General features: G+C 40.7%; 1 protein-coding gene across 2 annotated transcripts; it reads right to left on the bottom strand.

Annotated features, from left to right (window-relative positions):
• Positions 1-586: 586 nt before the first annotated feature.
• Positions 587-21,773, bottom strand: GCNT4 (glucosaminyl (N-acetyl) transferase 4). 2 transcript variants are annotated; one of them, XM_034441139.2, is made up of 3 exons: positions 21,406-21,773; positions 2,563-2,734; positions 587-2,359 (listed from the first exon to the last, which is right to left on the bottom strand). In XM_034441139.2, the coding sequence occupies exons 2-3, from the start codon at positions 2,583-2,585 to the stop codon at positions 1,003-1,005; spliced, it is 1,380 nt and encodes a 459-aa protein (XP_034297030.1). In that variant the 5' UTR covers positions 2,586-2,734; positions 21,406-21,773; the 3' UTR covers positions 587-1,002. The 2 variants fall into 2 exon arrangements, with proteins under 2 accessions (XP_034297030.1, XP_034297029.1); XM_034441138.2 differs by having other exon boundaries at positions 21,605-21,773.
• Between the last annotated feature and the right edge of the window lie 1,854 nt (positions 21,774-23,627).

Below are 23,627 nucleotides of genomic sequence, written 5' to 3'. Positions count from 1 at the left end.
CATTTTTAGAGGACATAGCCTCATGACACAATCTTTGTCACAATTTAGGAAGACAACCTAAATTTGTCTTCAGTTATTCCAATTTCAGGTAGTGTTTTCCATCTTCTCCCAACACAATTCTCGGCATACTAATGATCTACAAAGCTGAATTCATAACCTTGATCTTAATGCAGTCTGCATCTGGCTTCTTCCAAGGACCTACTGGATAAGTGAAGATGCTGTAGCCACAACTTTTGGTCACAGGGTGCTGCCCTTCATGCCCATTTTGACTTGGACTTCAGGAGAACCTGAACATCAGGTTTGTACAGAAGCATCTGCCCTTCTAGTGCCTGGCCTGCACTTTGCAATCTGCCTTTCGTTCTAATCTGTTTATTATTATGTATTGATTTTATTACTATCTTTATTACTTTATGAGTAACCCAAGATGGCGAACACACCTAATGTTCCTTCTTTCTATTTTCCCCACAACAATCATGTGAGGTGGGCTGGACTGAGAGGGAGTGACTGGCCCAAGTGATTGCTGCTTTGTCTTAATGTTTCCCTTTACTTGGCTTTAAAAAAATCAGAACAATATTGTTCTTGCTTCTTTTCTTCTTTTAGTTTTGGACTAGCATCCAAGCTGCATGCAAGAACAATCTATGCTGGTTAAAGGGAAAACATATGACGTAAATGGGAGAGGTTAAAAAGCTTGAGAACCATTGGCTTAAACAAATATAAATGAGCTCATTCTCTCTAATCTTTTATTACTGAAGTTGTACAGATAGTGCTTGTTTACTAATGACAACTGGGACTGGAAAATTGGTTCTTAAGTGAAGGAGTACCTAGTGAAACTGCACTTGGGCTCGTGACCTTACTTCAGCTTTCCTTTGCTTTATAGACCTGCAAAGGTCATAAATATGAGAATGAGTCATGAAAGGACTTTTCTGTTACCATCGTAACTGCGAGTGAGCAATTCCTCACTTTAAAAATACCACATAATCTACGCATAACTATTCCATACTGTTAGGAGACACCTGTAAGTATTTTGTGCACAACACGTTTTTCAGAAGCTAAATCAACCCATTGCTTTTGCTGTTCTGCAACCTTTTCTGCCAAACATTTTATTACAACAGGGTCCACTTTTGAGTCAAATTTGTTGGCAAACCAATGCCCATGGTTGAGGAGCCATCTTAGTTCTGCAGCTCCATAGATGCACACACTGCGAAGATGTATACCAGTGCAGGGAGGATAGAGAAAGTTCTCATTGTAGTTCCATTTTACTAAACGGGTTTTGCTCTGAAGATCTGTGATATCTTCAGCTTCTCTTGAAATCTGTCCAGGTACTCCAGGTATACGAATAAGAGTTGCCCAGAAATGTTCATCCGGTGAATAAGTATCCTTTGACCATTCCAAAAAATCTTGAACGTGGGAATTGCCAAGAATATATTGTACAAAAGCTCGACATAAAACAAAGTATGCACTGCCTACAAAAATTTCAATATTGTGTGGAGGTGGACTCTTTGAAATACTAGTTTTCACAGGCACCTTCATATATTGATAAAACCTTTTTTGAAGTTCATAGTGATAGGTAAATCTTTCTTTTTTACTACTGCTTGGTCTGATAGTCTCCAACATGTTACCTCCATTAAGTCTCTTAAGTTCACATACCAGCTCAAAGTTTGATCTCAGGGGAAAATCTTGGCCACACAAATTAATTACATACTTCCATGGAACTGCAGATTTCAATAAATCAGATAAACAATTCAAGTCTGCCTGCAGCCTTGAAATATAGGCATACACAACCACTTCCAATTTGGATGCAATGAATATATTAGAGAAACATTTGGCCAGATTCTCCAAAGCCTGTTTGAAAGTGTCAGAAGACTTTTGGTCATAATGAATACAGTAGACATTCTGACTACTATAAATTGTATGAATGAGCCGCTCGACCATTATGGCATCTTTGTGAACAACCAGAGAATAAGCTACAGGGAATTCTTCTTCTTCTGGAGAAACGGCCTTCAGGTGATATTCTCTAATTGTTCGGTATTCCTGGCAGTTACTGGTCATTGCTATAACATCTTCATCTTCTAAATCAATAATCTTTTTTTTCTTTATCTCTAAAGACTTTCCAATCTCAATGGGATCTTGATTATAGATGAAGGAACAATTAATTTTATATTGGTCATATTTTTTTACATGGCTGTACTTGTTTTTCACAAATGATGAGGTACTTAAAGATGGTTCTACAAAGTACACATCTTTGTGAAAGAATAAAATCCTATCAGCTTTGAGCAGCAAAAGCAGGACAACTATTAAAACCAGTATTAAAATATGCCTTCGTATTGGACAAATATAGAAGCATTTGAGTTTCTTCATTCTGTGAAAAGAAAGAGTCAAAGATGAATTAAAGACCATTCTATATGTTTATAAACGTTACAAGAGTTAGCAAGATAACTATTTCAGTGATAACATAAATGCATTTCCTTGTATTTCTCTCCTACAATTGCCAGCAAGCTCTGGTAAAATGCATTAACATCTTGTAAAGGTTTGTTTTCTTGATTCAAAATGCTCTAGTCTTACCTCAGGAATGGATCATCTATCATGGGTCATCTATGATCTCTTCGGCCAACTTCTTTCACTTGCTTTCTTGCCATACTTTCTCTAAGAATTGCTGATCAGAACTGCCTCTTCTCCATATCATTCAGCAGAAGTGACCTCTCTTCTTCCCTTTCAGAAGATGCCTCATTTGCTCCTACAAGAGTGAAAAAAGATTTCAGCATGCTTGTATTACAGATTACAAAGTTTCATAAAATCAATTTTGGAGGAAATCCACCCAAAATATTACAACAAATAATTTTAGATGGACAGTCAAGAGTCCCAGTTTGGTCCAGTGGTTAAGGCACCAGATTGGAAAGTAGGAGATTGTGAGTTCAAGTCCTGCCTTAGCTATGGAAGCCAGCTGGGTGACCTTGGGCCAGTCACTCTCCCTCAGTCCAACCTACCTCACAAAGTTGTTGTTGGGAAAATGGGAGGAGGAAGGTGTGCTGGATACGCTCACCAGCTTGAGTTATTTGTAAAAATAATAAAGGCAGGATACAAAATAAATAAAACAAATAAAAATAAGGAGTGTGCTATTAACTTTTGTGATGAATACTAGGATCTTGTTGATTGGTGCTAGGATGTCTTAAATGTTAAAAATAGACACAAGATTCCCAGCTTTTCATTCTGCCCTGTTCATCAATGGTGGTGGAGCCTCCTGAAACCTGTCAGTGACTCTGATGTTATTGTGAGGAAAGGAATAGCAATAGCACTTAGACATATATAGCTCCATAGTGTGCTTTACAGAACTCTCTGAGTGGTTTACAAATATCAGCATATTACCCCCAACTATCTGGGTACTCGTTTTCTCTTGGAAAAATGGAAGGTGGAGTCAACTTTGAGGCAGTCAGGATCAAACTCCTGGCTATAGGCAGAGTTTGCCTGCAATACTACATTCTAACTAGTGCGCCACCATGGCTCAAGAAAAAAAGAAAGCAAGAGAATAAATAATCACGAATGAAAGTGAATAGACATGTCCCAGGATAATGTTGCAGGATCCAATCTCCCAGTGACCGACCCAGATTGGATCCTGGAGAACAAACAGTGTAAGTTGCACTTTGTAATGAGCCACAACTCCCGTTGTTCCTAGCTACTGGCCATGCTGCTAGAGTTAGTAAATTGCAGTCTCAAATGTCTCAAAGGCATTAGATTGGGGAAGGATGGTTAAAATATTTTCCCCTTTATTTGTGATCTGCCAGTAACAATAAACATTTATCTTTGTTTATTGTTTTGGAAAAAATGCAAACCATGGTATGACATTAACACAGTGCCTGAATGTGAGTTAAATGTATCACTTTGAGATACATCTAGATAATGATGTGAAGGATTTTGAAAATGCATTGGAAACTATTTATTTATTTTTATTTATATATCACATTTGGAGACTGCCCACAGAGCTACTGTGAATGAAACTTTGATAAAAAAATGGCCATTTCCTGACCAGAAGAAAGAAACACACATAGCGGTATTAATTCTTATTGTATCCACTCAACATCAGAGAAGACTGCAACTGCTGTTTGTAGGAGGTGTTTTTTTAAAAAAAAAAATTCTATGACTTTACATAAGTTGAACCCAGGTCAAACAACAGCATGTAGCTGATTCTGGATGATCTGAAATCCCCTAAAAAGTGTCAGACTTGATTTAATTTTTCAGTGGGATATTACTATCAGATGATACCAGGGCTGTATGCTGGCTTGTAATGTTAAAAAAACCCAACCCATTCTGGAAGAAGACAATTGCAATTAGAGGGTGTTATTACCTTTATATTGGGGTGAAACGTAAAATTTGTTACTACCGGTTCTGTGGGCGTGACTTGGGGGGGTAATGTGACTGGGTGGGCGTGGCCAACTTTTTTTTTTTTAACTTTTCAAAGCATTTTTTTGCATTTGCAGGCAACACAGCTGGGATCGTCAGAGCCTTTTCAAAGCATTTTTTAAACCACCTCTTCCCCGGAAGAGGTTGCAGAAAAAAATGCTTTGAAAAGCCTCTGACGATCCCAGCTGAGCCGCGCGATCATCAGAGGCTTTTTTTACTTTTAAAAGCATTTTTTCAGCGGAAGAAGTTGTAGAAAAAATGCTTTTAAAAGTAAAAAAGAAAAAGCCTCTGATGATCAGCTCAGCTGGGCATGGTGGTGGTGGGGCGCAGGGATTTTTGCTACTGGTTCTCCGAACCATCCGCCGCCAACGCTACCGGATCGGGCGATCCAGTCCGAACCGGGAGCATTTCACCCCTGCTTTACATCAGTTATAGTTTGGAATGATTTCCATATAGGTATAGAAATATGACCACAATTGAGCCCCAAATTACTGTTGTTAAGTGGGACAATTATTAAGTGAGTTTTGCTAAGATTTTATATCCTTTCTTGCCACAGTTGTTAAGTGAATCATTGAAGTTGTTAAATTAGTAACACTGCTGTTATGTGAATCTGGCTTCCCCATTGAGTTTGCTTCTCAGAAGGTTGCAAAAGGAGATCATATGACCCAGTGGTGGGTTTCAAAATTTTTTACTACTGGTTCTGTGAGTGTGGCTTGGTGGGCGTGGCAGGGGAAGAACTGCAAAGTCCCCATTTCCTCCCGATTAGCTGGGACTCGGGAGGCAGAGAATAGATGGGGGCGGGGCCAGTCAGAGGTGGTATTTACCGGTTCTCCGAACTACTCAAAATTTCCGCTACCAGTTCTCCGAACTACTCAAAATTTCCACTACCGGTTCTCCAGAACTGGTCAGAACCTGCTGAAACCCACCTCTGATATGACCCCCAGGACATTGCAACCATCATAAATATGAACCAGTTGCCAAACATCTGAATTTTGATCTTGTGACCATGGGGATGCTGCAATGGTCAGAAAGTGTATAAAACGGTCAAAAGCCATTTTTTTCAGTACCATTGTAATTTTGGATGGTCACTAAACAAATGGTTGTGTCATAAGAAAATTCCAATAGGAAATGAAGACAACAACACAAGCAGTAATGCTTACTTTAAGATTGGAGGTTTATTGTTTCTAATAATTTGGAACATAAGAAATAAATAGATATAAAATATATAAAAGATTTAATAGCAGTAATACTATCATCCTTTCATCCATAAGATTTATTGAATCTAACAGATGAATAGGCTATATGTTTTGATTCCTACAGTTGAAAATCAAGGACTACCTATATTCTAGTATGGATGTATGGACGTATGTATGTATATTTCACATTTCTTAATCAACCATCTCCCTCAAATAGGGGCTAGATACTATGATATTTTTCTAGTATCTTCCCTATTTTATTTTAACAAGGTGCCTTGTTTGTTACAAAAAAAGCTTAAGAAGAATAATACAAAGATGGGCTAATACAAAGATGCTTGTAGAATAATGGCTAAGTATTAATTAATCTAAAATTGTGCTAATGCATTCTCTTCATTTTTTGAAAATCCATCACTATACATATAGGCCGGTGATAGCGAACCTTTGTCATGCACGCGTGCCACAGCTGGCACGCAAAGCCCTCTCTGCGGACACGCGAGCCATCGCCCAGCTCAGCTCCACTGCGCATCGGCACACCTCCTGCCAGCCAGCTGATTTTCAGGAAGAGCAGGGGCGAGGCGCATGCAGGAGATGTGCGGGCATGCGCACGCATGCATGGGAGGGTGGGGTCATGTGCGCATGCACAGGGGCTGGGGGGAACACAGGGGTGTGTGGTGCACACGTTCCGGAAGTGGGGAAATGGACCCGTTTCTGACCTCTGCAGGGCCTCCGGAGCCCGGGGGAGGCTGTTTTCACACCCCCTCCTGTGGTGCAGGTTGCTAAAATTTTTGACTCCCACCCCTTGCACGCATGCATGGGGGGTGGGGTCACATGGGGGTCACATGCGCATGCATGGGGGACGTGGATGCATGCGCAGTTCGCGCGCATTGCATTATGGGTGCCAGCACCCACACGAACTGTTGTGTGGGCATGCTTTTGGCACACGAAGAGAAAAGGGTTAGCAATCACTGATGTAGACTATAACATTTGTATAAAAGATATATTATCTACTTTGGCCCTAAGAAAGCTTTCGTATGTAACCACAGAGCCTGTACAACAATTGCAATTTTTAGTTTTCAGAAAAGAAAGCTTCTTAAAGGCATGGGAAAATAACCATTTTAAACATGGTTAAATTAATTTTCTCCAGTTTCTCATGTCAGGCATATCTCTCAAAGGACAAGTGTAGCTTTCAACCCTAAAAATGTTAGGTACTGCTATTGAAAAGATTTGTGGCAAACTTGTCCCAATTATATTGCATTTAGAAACTTTCCCTTATTAAAAAAGGGAAAAAACCGACTATGTGCCCATAGCCAGAATTCAATCCAATATTCCCCCTCTAATATATTAAGTGGCTAAGAGCCAGTGGTTTGAATTCCCAGTGCCGCGTAACAGGGTGAGCTCCCATTACTTGTCCCAGCTTCTGCCAACCTAGCAGTTCGAAAGCACGTAAAAATGCAAGTAGAAAAATAGGGACCACCTTTGGAGGGAAGGTAACAGCGTTCCGTGCGCCTTTGGCATTTAGTCATGCCAGCCACATGACCACGGAGACGTCTTCAGACAGCGTTGGCTCTATGGCTTTGAAACAGAGATGAGCACCGCCCCCTAGAGTCGGGAACGACTAACACATATGTCCGAGGGGAACCTTTACCTTTACCTTACTGTAGAGTAGATCTAGCTAGCATGACTAGTGGCAAGTCATGAGGGGAGTTGTAGTTCAGGAACATCTGGAGGGCCATGGGTGTCTTATCAGCTATATCACCTTTGAATTTTGTCCTGATGTCTCTACCTACTTCTAAGGTTAAAATGCTGTATCTCACAGTTAAATCCAGACTTTTTGTGCTTTAACAAAAGAGGTAGCCTCATTTTGCTTTGTTTTTATGACAAACATATGATTGCATTCAACATTTATTCCAGAATCAGTCAAACATTAACTTGGTTTACTTTTTATTCATTCATCAGTATATCTGAGTCAAAGTGCTCAGCGTGTTGCAGATTTTGAATAAAGACCGAACAATACTTTCTTTCTGAACATTGCTGAACAAGTCATTATACTGCCAATTCCCATGTATGTGTATCTTCTGCTGACCGTGTGTTTTAGAACAGTCTATTTCAACAAATTAGAGAGGGTCTGATCTGTTGTTTGGGTGTCCTTACTGATAACATTTGCGCAGGCAGGAAACCCTATACCATTTCAGACAAATGGTTATCCAATCTCGTCTTTAAAATTTCCAGTGTTGGAACATTCACAGCTTCTGGAGGCAAGTTGTTCCACTGATTAATTGTTCTAACTGTCAGGAAATTTCTCCTTATTTCAAGGTTGCTTCTCTCCTTGATTAGTTTCCATCCATTGCTTCTTGTCCTGTCCTCAGGTGCTTCGGAGAATAGGTTGACTCCCTCTTCTTTGTGGCAGCCCCTGAGATATTCTAACACTGCTATCATATCATTCCTAGTCCTTCTTTTCATTAAACTAGACATATCCAATTCCAGCAACCGTTCTTTATATGTTTTAGCCTCCAGTCCCCTAATCATCTTTGTTATTCTTCTCTGCACTCTTTCTAGAGTCTCAACAACTTTTTTATATTGTGGTGACCATTAATTGGAACTGGGACCATCTGAAAGGGATGGCGCATCTCCCTTGCCATGTATAGAGAGGCCAGGGGCTAAGGATGATGCTGTCCCAGGCCCCTCAGGCATTAGGGGAGGTGGTCAATCAGACAGGGAGAGCTGCCTGCCTTCACAGACACAGGGGAGGATTGGCTGCTGACTGGTCTCCTCTGAAGAGAAACAGCTGCCTCCTCCACTCAATCCAAGGGCAAGGAAAGCAGAGCATAGGCAAACTCAGGGAAGGGCTACATGGGAGAAGGTTGCCCCACCCCTCCTCACACCTGAACACCTGGAGTGAATGATTTAAGGATAAGTCATGGGGAGTTAGTCTTTGCCAAGGACAATGATTTGTTTTGGATTACACTCCCTCGGCTTTGACTTGTGCCTTTTTTCCTTGCTTCCAGGGCTGCTTTTCGCCTTTGCTTTGAGGACTGCCGTTTGTCTTGCCGCAATCTTGTGGACTTTGCTTTGCTTTACCTTCAGAACTGCCTTGTACCTTGTACCTTGTCTTTGCCCTGAGGATTGCCATTTGTCTTATGCCTGGATTTTGCCTTGTGGACTTTCCTGGTAATATAAGGGCTGTTGTTTGGGGGACTGAGAGTGGGTGCCTTCAGGATAGCGTGGGGTGAAGCCTTACTGGTCATTGGAGGGCCGTTTGTTGAACACTTCTTGAGGGCAATAAAGGATTCTCTAAAGGCCTGCCTTGCCTTGACCACCTGGGTCATAACAAAACCATAGAATATTTCTCTGGTAAATATCTGCATTGAAAGGGAACTGAATGAAATTTTCCCTTTTCTGCCACTCTTATCTACAAGAACAATTTCTTAATTCCAAATGTCTTATTGGTAAGAAAGTATGAAGGCATTTTCCTTCTCCATTTTATCCTGCCTTTTAGAAAGATTTCTTATATGAATAAATGGTAGAACGGATCATTATAGCAACCAATGAGTCATGCTACCAACTGCTATCATATCACTCATATTTCTTAAGTTCAAGCGCTTCTGATAAATTTTGCCTTGTTTTGACACAGTTCTAATTATGCTATCAGCAAAGACCTCAATCTTCATGCACAGTATAAAAAAGCTTAAAAATTTGCAGAGTTTTCTCCACAGAAGTAACTTCTGGAAATGAAAAACAACCTGTGTGATGTATATACTACAGGTAGTCCTTGACTTATAACAGTTTATTTAGTGACCATTCAAAGTTACAATGGCACTGAAAAAAGTGACTTATGACCGTTTTTCACACTTCCCCATGGTCATATAATTCAGATGCTTGGCAACTGATTCACATTTATGATGTTTGCAGTGTCCTGGGGTCATGTGATCAGCTTTTGCAATCTTCTGACAAGCAAAGTCAATGGGGAATCCAGATTCACTTAACAACTGTGTTACTAATTTAACAATTGCAGTGATTCCCTTAACCACTATGGCAAGAAAAGTCATAGAGTGGGCCAAAAGTCACTTAACAAATGCTTTGCTTAGCAACAGAAATTTTGGGCTCAATTGTGATTATAAGTCATGGACTACCGGTATCTGTAATTTTTGTTCTATTAACTGAAATTTGGAACTTTCAATTTTGCCCTGTCCTCTAACTTCCTATTTAATGTACTGACTAAACTTTCAACCACAGATCCGTCAGATTAGATGTGTAGTGTAATGAATGAAGGGAGGTATTTTTGTGGCATTCCATATGTGAAATACATTTTCCTTCCCCACAACATTATCCAAATGTTAAATTTTATGGTGTCTGCCACCATAGACAGAGGTTTTTCAGTGGTTGCCCCACTCTTTCTTTCTGTCACTGTTTGTAGAGTTTAAACAGACTCTAAAAAAATCTTTTACTTACAAGTGGTCCCTATTTGATATGTTTTAAATCATGTCTATTCAAAACCAAATTCCAATTCTGTACTTTTTACTCAGAGGTTACCACCAGTAACCATAGTCCTTGTTTCTTAGAAGACATGCATACTTTTAAGCTACAAATTTGCTTTTAAAAAAAAAAAAAAATCCATCTGTTCTTTTATATTCTCAAAGAAGTATGAAATGTGCTGCACCTTTATTTTTTTCTGGATAAGAGCTGATAAATAACTTTAAAGTATTTTAATCACTTCATCTGAATCATAAGCAAGTGATTGGTGCTAGAAATATTTTTCAATTTTTGACCCCTAAATTTGAAAATACTGATCAGAGTAAATTAATTATAGTGTTGATGTACTCAACATTCATGCTAATAAATCTCTCCTAGCCACATTTTAGCATATCTTGAAGACAACACTTGAGACAGAAGCCAGGCAGCACATGTTACTTTAATGCAGGGGTGTCAAACTCGTGGCCAGATGTATCACGCGCTGGCCACAACCACCCCAGTTTAGCGAAGGGGGGAAAGTCACAATACATCACGTGATGACGTGACGACGCGAGTTCGACACCCCTGCCCTAATGGATCAACTTTACCTTCATGTGTCATCCAAACATATCCTATAAGAGAGTATATGCGCTCGACCTCATATATAATTTTAAATTTTACATTATAATATTACTGTGTTTAAACCCTGTGCAGTATGTCCATACTTTAATTAAAATAAAGACAACAATGTTGTTTAATAACTTAAAAGACTGATTACAGATATACATCCAATCTTTGTAACAGCAGTTTAAAATAGCAGCTGTCATAGAACCACAATCTGAATACAGCTTCATGTAATGTAGATAACTCAGAAAAAGTGAGTAAACCAATTATGGTGGTTCTGGGGTGAAACTGTAGCATGGGAGGACATGTTTACTTGCAGTAATGAAGTATTTACATTCTGAATTTGAAGCTGCTACAGCAGGAAGCAATATTTTCCTATAATTGTTCTAGATGCTGAATCTTGCTATTCAGAACTGACAGAGTTGTTATAATACTAAATATGCCAACCATTTCATTCAGAAGAAGCTCCCACAATTCTCTCATACAGAGCTGATCATTTATAACTTTATCTGATCTTTGTAACATAACTGTCCTTTGAATTGAATAACGCAACCAAATGATAAGTAATCAAAATTTAATCTATTAACAACTAAGAATACATACTTTCATGTACAATAGATTTAAAGACTCAGACTTTTAATTTTTCTTCAGGACAATCTTGATCACAACAGACAGATCAAAATAAAAACTAAGACATACTGATAATAATACAGGTAGTCCTTGACTTATGACCACAATTGAGCCCAACATTTATGCTGGTAAGTGAGACATTTATTGACTTCTACCCAGTGGTGAAATGTAAAATTTGTTACTACCGGTTCTGTGGGCATGGCTTGGTGGGGGGGGGTTAATATGACTGAGTGGGTATGGCCAACTTTTTTTTTTTACTTTCAAAACCATTTTTCTACAACCTCTTCGGCTGAAGAGATTGTAAAATAAAATGCTTTTAAAGCCTCTGACGATCCCAGCTGACTTGCCTGATCGGCAGAAGCTTTTTTTTAAAGCCTCTGATGATCCCAGCTGACTTGCCTGATCGGCAGAAGCTTTTTTTCATTTTAAAAACATTTTTTCTATAACCTCTTCGGCCAAAGAGGTTGTAGAAAAAATGCTTCTAAAAGCCTCTGATGATCCCAACTGAGCCGCACGATCATCAGAGGCTTTTTTTTTACTTTTAAAAACATTTTTTTCAGCCAAAGACGTTGTAGAAAAAATGCTTTTAAAAATAAAAAAAAAAGCCTCTGATGATTGTGCAGCTCAACTGGCCAATTGGGGGGGGCAGGTATTTTTGCTACCGCTTCTCCGAACCACCCACCTCCATTGCTACCGGATCAGGCGATCCGGTCCAAACCGGGAGCATTTCACCCCTGGTTCTATGCCGTTTTATAACTTTTCTTGCCACAGTTGTTAAGTGAAGCACTGAAGATCTTAAGTTAGTAACACTGTTATTAAGTGAATCTGGTTTCCCCATTGACTTTGCTTGTCAGGAGGTCGTAAAAAGGGATCACATGACCCCAGGACAGTAGAGCTGTCATAAATATGAGTCAGTTGCCAAGCATCTGAATTTTGATCACATGATCCTGAGGATGCTAACAGCCATAAGTATGAAAAAGTTACTTTTCTGTTTTTTCTACTTTTTGTAACTTTGAACAGTCACTAAACGAAGTGTTGTAAGTCGAGGACTACCTGTAGTTAACAAGAGTAACTTCCTCTTTCAATCTTTATGTTATCATTATCAAAGGTTTTGCACAAAATTCTTTGCTGCTGTCTTTTTTCCTTGTGTTTTATGTTAAACCCTTGAATTCCAAGATAGGCTACTCAAATTATTTGATTTTTTGATAGCTGCTATTATTCCAAATGTTTCCTATTATTTTTTAGTATAGTACTGTATTTTATTTTCTTATATCTTCTCCATGGCACAAATGTCACTTTTTTTTTTGCCTGGATTACACTTCTGCAATCAATATTGAAATATTAAATATTTCATTAATATGAAATATTAATGGTGCAATGTTTCAGCACACACTTTATGTTGGACTTCCTTAATATTTTCTAAAAGAAGGCCCAGAGCTGTGACCCACTACCAATGCATTCGCCCTAAATTCAATCTATTTCTTGTGTACATGATGAACAATTTTATACTTAAACAAGTCTATTACACAGCTTGTTGGCACTTATGCATGTAAAACATATTCTGTTATTGAGCATAACAGTAATTCTGAATAATTCATATAAATAGATGTATTATGAAACTTGGAACCATATCAAAGAAGCCACAATCCAAACCACATTTACTAGGCAATATGTCCCAGTACATTTAATAGATCATGAAGGTACATGTTTAAACTGCCCTTGTAAATGAACAGACTTATAATGACTTAGTGTTGTAAATGTTTATTAACTCTGGCTAAAAGGGCACATTACTGAAGGTTTTGCCAATTATAGTTTCCATTTTGTCTGAACGGGCTTCTAAAAACGCTATGCACTTAAAGGTTTGCATATCATGTACACTTTATGTGTTTTAAAAATCAGGTATCTAGACAAGGGGTGTCAGCTGAAACATATGTTTACTTTGAATTTCAGGTTGTCAGCTCGTCATTGGATTATGTTGATGGGATTAATGGAAATTGGGAAAGGCTGGATTACATTATTCAAGAAGGCTATGCAGTGATCTGGATTTGAAAAGATGATTCAGAAGGTACGAGGACACATATCACACCCAAATGTTTTTTCAAGACTCATACTTGCACCAATGTGTTGCAGCACAATTGTGAGGAAATACATGATTGGTTTAAGAAAGTACCAAAAGAAACAAAGTGTGCATCAACATGTGCTTTGAATCATGTTTTTTTCCTTTTTTAATCCAGATTAATGCATATCCCTGCTGTCTTAAATTAGTGTCTTCTTTTTTGTGAGCATAGTTCTATCTGACAGATCTTAGATCAGAATTCACTTCACTGTGGTTCTAATTTAATATTGCATTATTTGAAAACAGGATTTAAAGGAATACAAAGAAAAACATTACAAAATTCTATAAGCAAAAACATTTTCTTCCAAATTGTCCCAATTGTATTTCAAATATATAGTTAGAATCAGACGTGGGTTTCAGCAGGTTCTGACCAGTTCTGGAGAACCGGTAGCGGAAATTTTGAGTAGTTCGGAGAACAGGCAGTAAAAATTCTGACTGGCCCCGCCCCCATCTATTCTCTGCCTCCCGAGTCCCAGCTGATCGGAAGGAAATGGGGATTTTACAGTAACCTTACCCTGGATTGGGGAGGTAATGGAGATTTTGTAGTATCCTTCCCCTGGCACGCCTACCAAGCCACGCCCATCAAGCCACGCCACGCCTTCCAAGTCACACCCACAGAACCGGTAGTAAAAAATTTTGAAACCCACCACTGGTTAGAATGCATGTAAACTTAGTCAATAAGCTCATTTTAATACCTGGATTTGTTTAAGAAAAAAATATGAATAAGCATTCAAATTTAATTGCACTTTTCCAATGTCAATTAATTCACAGTATGTAGTTATTTTTGCTGAGCTGGAAAAATTCTGATTCTGGAAAAAAGCCAGGCTTACTGGCTTTCGAAAGACCTGTAGGATCAGGGCCAGCTGTACATTGGGGAGGGGGACGGGGTTAGATCATTGCAAAGAACAGGGACTGCATGAAGAAGGCACACCTCCTGAGTAATCACAAGGTGACATTGTTTCAAAGAAGAGACCTGAAGTGTGTCCTCATTGTGGAGCATGTGGCATGGGGAGATACCCTTGGGACATGATGGTCTTTTAAATTTCCCACAAATAACTATGCCAAGTTGATTATAGAAGGAGGAACAGCTAAAGCCAGATAGATTCCCTAAATCAGACTGAAGGGAAACAATAATAAGGATATAATAAATAATACTAGAATATGATATACTGGTATACTAGATTCTGTAACCATTAGGTTCCTGTAATACATATATGCCTTTGTATTTGTATCACATATATTATGCCTTTATATTTGAGATACAAATATAAACATATTCTGTTATTAGGCCTCTGTAATGTATCTGGTATTTGTCAAACGTATGTCCCTGCCATTTGACCTGAACTCTTATCAATCTATCTAAAAGCATGGTACGTTATCTCAGTTGAAACTACAGCCATCAACAAAGGGATAATTTACACCTCAACCCTAATTTATGTTTGATCTCGATAAACTCCTGCTTTCCAGAGCCAGGGGGCCAAAGTGGCCAATTGAGTAAACAAAGAAATGCTCAAGATGACTAATTGGGAAGTTTCTATTCCCCCTTGCAGGGCAACAAGGAATACACAAACCTAAATTAGGAGGCCAGAATTGGGTACTAAGCTGACGTCTCTGAGGGTATAAAACGACACCATACTTTCCCCAAGGTGTGGCTATCTCCTAGCATGCATTGTATCTGTATGTTCTGGATATAGTTCCACCCAGTATTTTGTTTTTGACCATAAATAAAATCTGCTTTTTTGCAAGCCTCGTCTTGAGTCTCTCTCTTTGGCATTCTGGTGACTCAAGTATATTTTGGGACCTTACAAGACCTACATTATTATGCTGTGTTTGTCATTGGTGGCTGCTTCTCCTGTTGGCTCAAGGTTGGCAAAGCTAGCAGAGGAAACAGATAACCTTGAATATAATGAGTGGGATATTAACAGACCAGGACAATGCCATCAGCAGTGACTTGGAGCAGACTTAAAAAAAAAAAAAAAGGCAGAATAGGGACTGACAATGGGGACAGCGGATTTAATGCTGCCGCTGTTTTACACTTTAACTCAGTAGATGCGAATGGATCCGAACGTGCCAAAATTTTGGCTAGATTCCAAAAACATATTACACTACAAACCAGCCAAACACATTGTAGCCTTGCATGTTGTGAATGTTACTATTTATGGGCAAGAAAGGCTGCTATGGATTGCTCAACTAACTGTGATTAAGATAAACCATGTTTTAACCAGATGTGTAGGCTTAGCTGAATAGAAAGTCTTGTACAAGATTAGCCAAAAGAGCTCTACATGCTCATGTAGACTTTGAAAAAAAAAAAAGGGAAGCAGGAGAGAATCAAATATCTTTTTAATTAAGTGAAATGGCAGTTAATAAAATAATGAATACTGCAAGCATTTTGTCAGTATTTAGTTAACAGCAGTTTAGGCAGGTCTTCTCCAGGGGTGGACTGCAGGGAGTTTGCAGGAGTTCAGGAGAACCTCTAGCTAAGATTCTGTGCAATTCGGAGAACCCTCAAATCCCACTTCTGGTTGGCCCCACCCCTCCCTCCCCACCCCTCCCAGTAGTCCTCACAAGGCCATTTTGGATGCAGGTAAGTGCAGAGCACGTGCGGAGGCTCAGGGAGGGCAAAAAAAGGGCCTCCGGAGCCTGGGGAGAGTAAAAACGCCCCCCCCCACTGTGGTGCAGGAGGCCAACTAGGCCACGCCCACCCAGCAACTGGACAGAGAATCCCTTACTAAATGTTTTGAAGCCCACCTCTGGCCTTCTCTGATGTTGTGTGTCCTTCTGGAATCTTCTCCCGCTGGAAATGAGATTTGCTCCATCCCTCTCAACATTCTGCAATTCCCTCAAGATCTGGCTATGTTGTCAGGCGTGAGAGCCCCAAGAAAGGGGGGAAGATTCTGTGATGGCGCCCTTACTGGGGTTAATATCATCCTCTCTTCTTTTGTGTACCATTTTAATAATCATTTTTTAAAAAAATATGTGATTGTTTTGAAGTTTGTTTTTTTTTAAATTAAGTGTTGTATGCTTTGCAGTCACTTTCATCTGAGATGGAAGGCTATTTCAAATATGTTAAATAAATAAATAATGATTTCGAGTCTAGAAATAAAAGTTAATAAGCACAGTGAAAAACATGGGACTACAATTAAATATAAACAAAACCAGACAAATGATAACATGTAGAAACCACTAGTTTTAGAGCTGACATTGAAGAGGTGGATAATGTCTGCCTTTTAGGATCAATTTTTGACAATAAAGAAACAAGTAATAAAGTAGGGGTTGGTACAGAAATAATGAAGGCCTTGGAAAAGATATTCAGATGCTGTGATATTTCTCTATCTATAAAAAAAATCAGAATTATGGAAGCAATGGTATTTCCTGTGACACTCCATGGAAGCAAAGTTGGACTTTGAAAAAACAGGCAGAAGCAGTATTGGTGTTGTTGAACTTGGGCATTGGAGAAGACAAATAGGTCATAGAGCAAATCTACCCAGGGTTCATTCAAGGTGCAAATGACCAGGCTCAAATTATCCTATTTTGGACATATTATGTGAAAACCTAGCTCTCTGGAGAAGGCTGTAATCCTGGGAAATGTGGAAGGAAAGAGAAGAGACCAACCAGCAGCAAGGTGGATTGGTTGTGATCACAGTTGTGATATGAGCACCACAGGAATATCTGAAAGATCAGATTATGGACAGATCATCACAAAGAAAATCTACATGGCCACTAACAGGAAACATTGACTTAATGCCACATAATCATAGGATTTGTGAAATCTACAGTGATGATGTAAATAGTACAAATACAATCTAGTCTATTTTTACAAGAACTCATTCTATATTATAAACTGCAACTACTCTTAATAGACAAAGGCCACATACTAAACCAATGATTTGCAAATACAAAAATCATCCTATTTAACTATACTCAATAACTACGTTATGAATAACATAAAAGCAATTTTAAGGAAACTGAAAATCATTAAACCTCCTTGCAGAATTTCTATGTCAGTGACTGTGTTCATACAAAATTCAGAGCTTGCTTAATCATTGTTCAGTCAGGACAATCAGTCACAATTGGCCAGTTTCACATCTGACCAAGCCATGAACTACAGTCTGAAAATAAAAGTGAATGAGTTCACATCACAATAAACCAAAATCAAAACAAATCACATTGGGGCTGGAGTCCCAGTGGTGGAATTATTATTTTTTTTATTACTGGTTCTGTGAGCATGGCTTGGTGGGCGTGGTGTGGTGTGGCTTGGTGGGCGTGGTTTGGTAGACGTGGCAGGGAAAGAATACTGCAAAATCTCTATTCCCACCCCACTCCAGGGGAAGGATACTGCAAAATCCCCATTCCCACCCCATTCTGGGGCCAGCCAGAGGTGGTATTTGCCAGTTCTCCGAACTACTCAAAATTTCTGCTACCAGTTCTCTAGAACCTGTCATAACCTGCTGAATTTCACTCCTCGGCTGGACAGGCAGCCATCTGCTCCCTCCTTTCTTTTCTATTACAGGATCAATCAAATTAATCACATAATCCTAATCAAATTAATCACATAAGACAGGAACAGGCATAAATTCTCACTTTTGATAGCAATAAACCAGGAATCTGGATTTGACCATCATACAAATCTTTACAGTTCTAGCTGGATGTTTGAGTGAAGGGATTAAGAAAGAAGCTGTGTACATCAGCATATGGCCTGCTTATCCTCTATCTAGGGGCTATGGTGTCAGCTCCCAAATACTTTTCTGACAACATTTCAATATGATTTCAACATATTTAAGAACATATTTATTTCCATCAAAGAGGTTTATACCATGGCTATAAAATGCTATCCTTAACTAATACTTTATTGCATATGGATTCTTTATATCATTGCATTCTACATGAAATATGGATTTCTTGTTTAATTGAACTGGTTGTACTTTATTAGGTTGTAATGTTTTTAGAATTTAGTTGTGTAAAAAATCATATTATCTAATTGCTTTGGTTATTTTGAATTGATTACTCGTTACAGATTTGTGAAAGCAATTAAATCATCATATATCGCTTTGCACTAAGGAATAATTTTATTGTCAATTGTTCAATCTCGTTTTCCAAATATTTGTCTTCCAGGTATCTCCTTTGAAGATCTAAAAATTACCTAGATTGTCTCTTGACTGTTTTGGAAAATAGATTTGACAACACCATTGAGTGAGAAACTGCTGTTTGTATACATCATCGTATTCAGCAATTTTGCCCTCCCTTTCTCATCTTTATTTAAATCCATATCAGTCTAGACTCTAGACCAGGGGTGTCAAACTGAAGGCCTGAGGGCCAGAGCTGGCCCGCGGGTTGCTTAGATCTGGCCTGCCGCCCTGGAAACAGTGAAGGACTGGCCCACAGGGCCTCTACTAGTGAAAACGGAGCTTGGGAGGGCTGTGTGCGGCCCTCCTGAGCTCCATTTTCACTGGCAGAGGGTTGCAGGAAGCCATCGCAGCCGAAACGGAGCTCAGTAGCCCATTTTCACTGGCAGAGCGCTCGGGCCGCCACAGTCACCCCCGACACGAGTGACATCGAGCTGGTCACACCCACCCTGGCCATGCACACCCCGGCCCCCCAAGGTCAAACACAACCCTGATGTGGCCCTCAATGAAATTGAGTTTGACACCCTTGCTCTAGACATACTACATGCCTGATGATGTGAGCTGCAGGCCACAAAAGCTTGTCCCTATTAATAAAAGATTGTTAGTTGAAAAAGGCACACCAGACTGCTTCTGATTTTTGCAACAAAGACTAACTCAGCTCTCCTCCTACAATGTCTAACTAATTTTTAGTTTTATCTAACTGCTCCCAGAATCAAACTTACATTCATTATAACCAGGCTCAATATGTCAGTTTTCCTCTCTGCTTTACATGCTTTACAGATGAGAGCACATAATCACATAGCAGGTGCAAAGGGCAACTAAGCAATCCTAGGAAAGAACCTGCACCTGTCTTCAAAAATTTCAGGCAAATGTTATGCTCATTTTCACACAAGTTCCAAAACATCTTTTCCAAATTATTTCTGAAGCACTACACAGCCTTAATGTGCATATTGTTGCAGTGGCCTTTCCCAATTTGATATCATTCAGATATATTGGATCTTAATTCCCCCCCCCCCGAGGCCGGAAACGTCCCATTTGCCAACTTCCTGTGGGACCAGAAGTCGGCAAACGGGCCGTTTCCAGGCTCCAGAGGGCCTCCAGTGGGGTTAGGGTTAGCCCCGCTTTTGGCACGCAATGGCAAAAAGGTTAACCATCATTGCTTTATAAAGTATAAAGTACATATAAGTGCTTTCCTGTAACTTAAATCCATCATTTCATAACCTACAGAGAGGAGATCCTGATTTTCTTCAACGAGACTTCATTGCAGGATTTGTACCATCATATTCTCCTTCAATCTATTGAAGGCTAAATATGCACAGCTGCTTCCCTCTCTCAGCATAAGACTTGGTTCCTTACCCCTTAATCTTCCTTTTCTGACCCTGTTCCAAAGCATGGAATCCAGAACTGGGTAAATCACTAATACTACCTTAATGTTAATTTAATTAGTGATATAAATGTATTATTTTAGCTACGGTAATTGGGCACATGTATTGGCCTGGTATTGCACACAGAAAATTCTTCCTGAATGCAAGGTGATCAAACTGATCAGTCCTAGAGGAGATCAACCCTGATTGCTCTTTAGAAGGCCAGATCCTGAAGATGAAACTCAAATACTTTGGCCACTTAATGAGAGGGAAGGACTCACTGGAGAAGAGCCTAATACTGGGAAAGATTGAGGGCAAAAGAAGAATGGGATGACAGAGAATAAGGTGGCTGGATGGAGTCGCTGAGGCAGTAGGCGTGAGCTTAAATGGACTCCAGAGGATGGTAGAGGACAGGAAGGCCTGGAGGAACATTGTCCATGGGATCGCGATGGGTTGGATCCGACTTCGCAACTAACAACAAAAACCCCTTATGCAGACAGACAATGGGTGAGCATCAAGGCAATCAGAATGTTGCAAAAATTGAGGCAACTGTAGCTAGATGAAGCAAAGAGATATAGAAAATCCTCAACTTTTTACTGCCCTCTAGCATTTTTACAATCCAGATTTCACACCTTTGTCAGCAGCCTCGATAGGATTACACCCTGGGTAACTTCCTTAAATGATTCTTTCTGTGGACAAAACATCATCAGAAGAACCCAACAACCTTAACTTGCCCTGCAAGGTAATTACCAGTGTATGTTAGAAGAACATTTCAAGGACTACGTGAGAAGAGGGCATGTTCATGCAGCAACATGCTGACCTGGTATGAAGAACCATAAGTGCTACATATACATACCACACCAAGCTATTTAAAAACAAAACGAAAAACCAACACCTTTGAAAGTGAAGATCTGATTTACAGACTATACTAAGATGATGGCTTATCCCAAGTAATTGGTAACCATGGCTAATAACTTAGCTTGCTGTACAACCTGGTACAGACACCCGTGAATTAAGTTATTTTCTAGGCACAACATAGAAGGGAAGAGAAGGAAAGCCGAAAGCCCTATTAAGCAGGTATATACAAAAGTATGAAGGCTATTGCTTAACGCATTGTAAGCCGCCCTGAGTCTCCGGAGAAGGGCGGCATATAAATCGAACCAACCAACCAACCAATCAATCAATCAAGGGACAAGTGTTTCTTCAGCCTGCTGCTATTCTAGCAACCAACCTCTTAGACTAGAGCCAGGCTCCCAGAAATGAAGCAAACTTAATATCTTGCATTGTAAAAATAAAAATAAAAAAAAAAGCAAGAACGTTGCCAAAATCCTACAGCCATGCTAAAATTAAATCCGGGAAACGGTCAGTCACATCCTTTACGATCACAGGAAGCGCGCAAGTCCTGCGTTGAGTTTCCGAAACCAAGTGCTGGAGAGCAAAAGCCAAAGCAATTCCAAATCGGTGATGTGGGGGGAGAGAGGGAATAGGGTGGAAAGCATTCACATTACCATCCGGAGGGAAAATATTCCCAAGCAGGCATTCAAGGCTCGCCAGCCTCGCTTTCTAAAGGGATCGGCTCTACTCTCCTTTTCTCTCCTTTTCTCTTGCTCCACCGGGGCGAAGACAGGCAGATGGAAAGTTCTCTGAAAAAAGTGAACTCTAGTTCGGAGCGCGCCGTTGCGCGCGCGGGCCGAGGCTGGTTCCTACCTGGCTGCGGTCCGACCGAGAGAGGGAGCGGGGGGTCCCCCCGGCCAGGCCCCGCGCGCACGTGGACGGTTCCCCCACCCTCCTGCCTTTTCGCCCGCTTCGGTGCTTTCTGAGAAAGGAAGCGGGAAGGAAGACTTGCGGCTGCAAGTGAAGCTTTCGTGACGCGGGCGAAGGAGGAGGCGCGGCGGTAGCTCCTCCACACCAAAAAAGGGAGGAGCGCAACTGCAGCGGCACATTTTCCGATTCCGTCCCGGGCCGAACCCAGCAGCAGCCTGAGAGAGGGGCGCGCGGGTTTTGTCCGCCAGCTGCGGGATCTGGTCTGCCTCTCCTCTGGTTTTGTTTCGGAGGCAGAGAGAAAGTCCATCTCCTGAGGCCAGCGGTCCTCTATTCGGACCTTCCTGATCCGATTCGTTTCTTCGGCGAGAGCCGAGCCTCCGCCCCGCGTTCATCCCGCAGTACCACTGGCATACACAGCCTCGCAGCCTCGGTGCCAAAGCGCCCTCCGCTAAAACGCCCCACCCGCGATCGAATTGACCCTAAATATACGGTATCCGTGTCCTGGACAGCGAGCGAGCTGGTTCTCGGGCTTGTCCCCAAAACGCCTTTTTCCCACAAACAAATTAGGGAAACCCTGCTGAACCTGATTTTTGGGATACTTTCAGCCTCTTAAAAAAATAAGAGCCGGTCAATCTGACCTGGAAGGAAGTGGAAGGGGGCTTCAGAATGAAGAGATTAGCCCAGTGGTGAAATCCATTTTTTTTTTACTACCGGTTCTGTGGGCGTGGCTTGGTGGGCGTGGTATTGCTCGGTGGGCATGGCAGGGGAAGCATGCTGCAAAATCTCCATCCCCACCCCACTCCAGGGGAAAGATACTGCAAAATCTCCATTTCCACCCCACTCTGGGGCCAGCCAGAGGTGGTATTTGCCTGTTCTCTGAACTGTTCAAAATTTCCGTTACCAGTTCTCCAGAACCTGTCAGAACCTGCTGGATTTCACCCCTGGATTAGCCACGTTCTGAGCAGCTGCCCAGTTGCCCCTTTCACAAGGATTCATTAATGGATTTCTCTCGATTTTCATTTCTGCAGGACCCAGCCTAGATCCAGTCCATTTTTAAACTTTATCTTTCTTTTATCAGTTTTTCCTCTCTGGTATAATTTGGTTCAGATTTGGGGGAATCCCAGTTTCTTCACAGAATCTCTTTCCAATATTACATTTACAATAGAAAGAATAAAAATGAAATGCAAAATTTCAGTTTTGTAACAGTTCTCACATTTCAAAATTCCTTTGGGACTTGGAGAATTACCAAGATCCAGAGAGACTGCCCTCCTATATTGTATTCAACTACTTGAGAGTAACTCCTTGGAGGTCAATGGATGTCACATCCAACATCAAAATACTTTGCATAGTTCTAAGATATTCTGGGAAGAGAACAGAAGGTTTACTTTGAGTAGCAGAGAAACTGGGCTTCTTTTCTGCTCAAGCTATGAAATTGTACACCGTTAGGTGCCAAAATTTAGGACATCTATTAATTGCCACTCCTTTTTATCTGGAGAGGCTAGAGCAGGGGTGTCAAACTCAAGGCCTGGGGGCTGGATCCGGCCCGCAGAGTGCTTAGATCTGGCCCATGGGATCGCCCTGGAAACAGTAAAGGACCGACGAGTGGCCCTCCCGAGCTCTGTTTTTTCTGGCAGTGGGTTGCAGGAGGCCGTTGCAGCCAAAAATGGAGCTTGAGAGCCTGTTTTCGCTGGCAGAGCGCTCGGGCTACCACAGGCGCCCCCAACACGAGTGATGTCAAGCTGGCCACGCCCACCCTGGCCCACCAAAGTCAAACACAACCCTGATGTGGCCCTCAATGAAATCAGGTTTGACACCCCTGGCCTAGAGAAAGGAATATAGAAAAGATAGAACTGTTTGGAATTGCAGTCTTCTGGAAACATACAGGAATGAACAAGGAGGTAAATTCTATGATCATTTCCAAGTATGTTGTAAGTTTGGGTTCCTGCCCAAGGAGGATTTCAACCAC

This window comes from Pantherophis guttatus, chromosome 2 (assembly GCF_059756535.1).
Source record: "Pantherophis guttatus breed Tessera chromosome 2, ASM5975653v1, whole genome shotgun sequence".
In the NCBI taxonomy this organism is placed as follows: domain Eukaryota; kingdom Metazoa; phylum Chordata; class Lepidosauria; order Squamata; family Colubridae; genus Pantherophis; species Pantherophis guttatus.
Note: the sequence above shows the minus strand (reverse complement) of the source record. Positions and strands in the feature narration are given on the sequence as shown.

Coding starts and splice junctions, on each gene's coding strand:
- GCNT4 (XM_034441139.2), bottom strand. CDS start 2,585: ATGATAGATGATCCATTCCTGAG. Junction 2,360..2,562: donor ATAGATGATCCATTCCTGAG/GTAAGACTAGAG, acceptor TTCTTTTCACAG/AATGAAGAAACTCAAATGCT.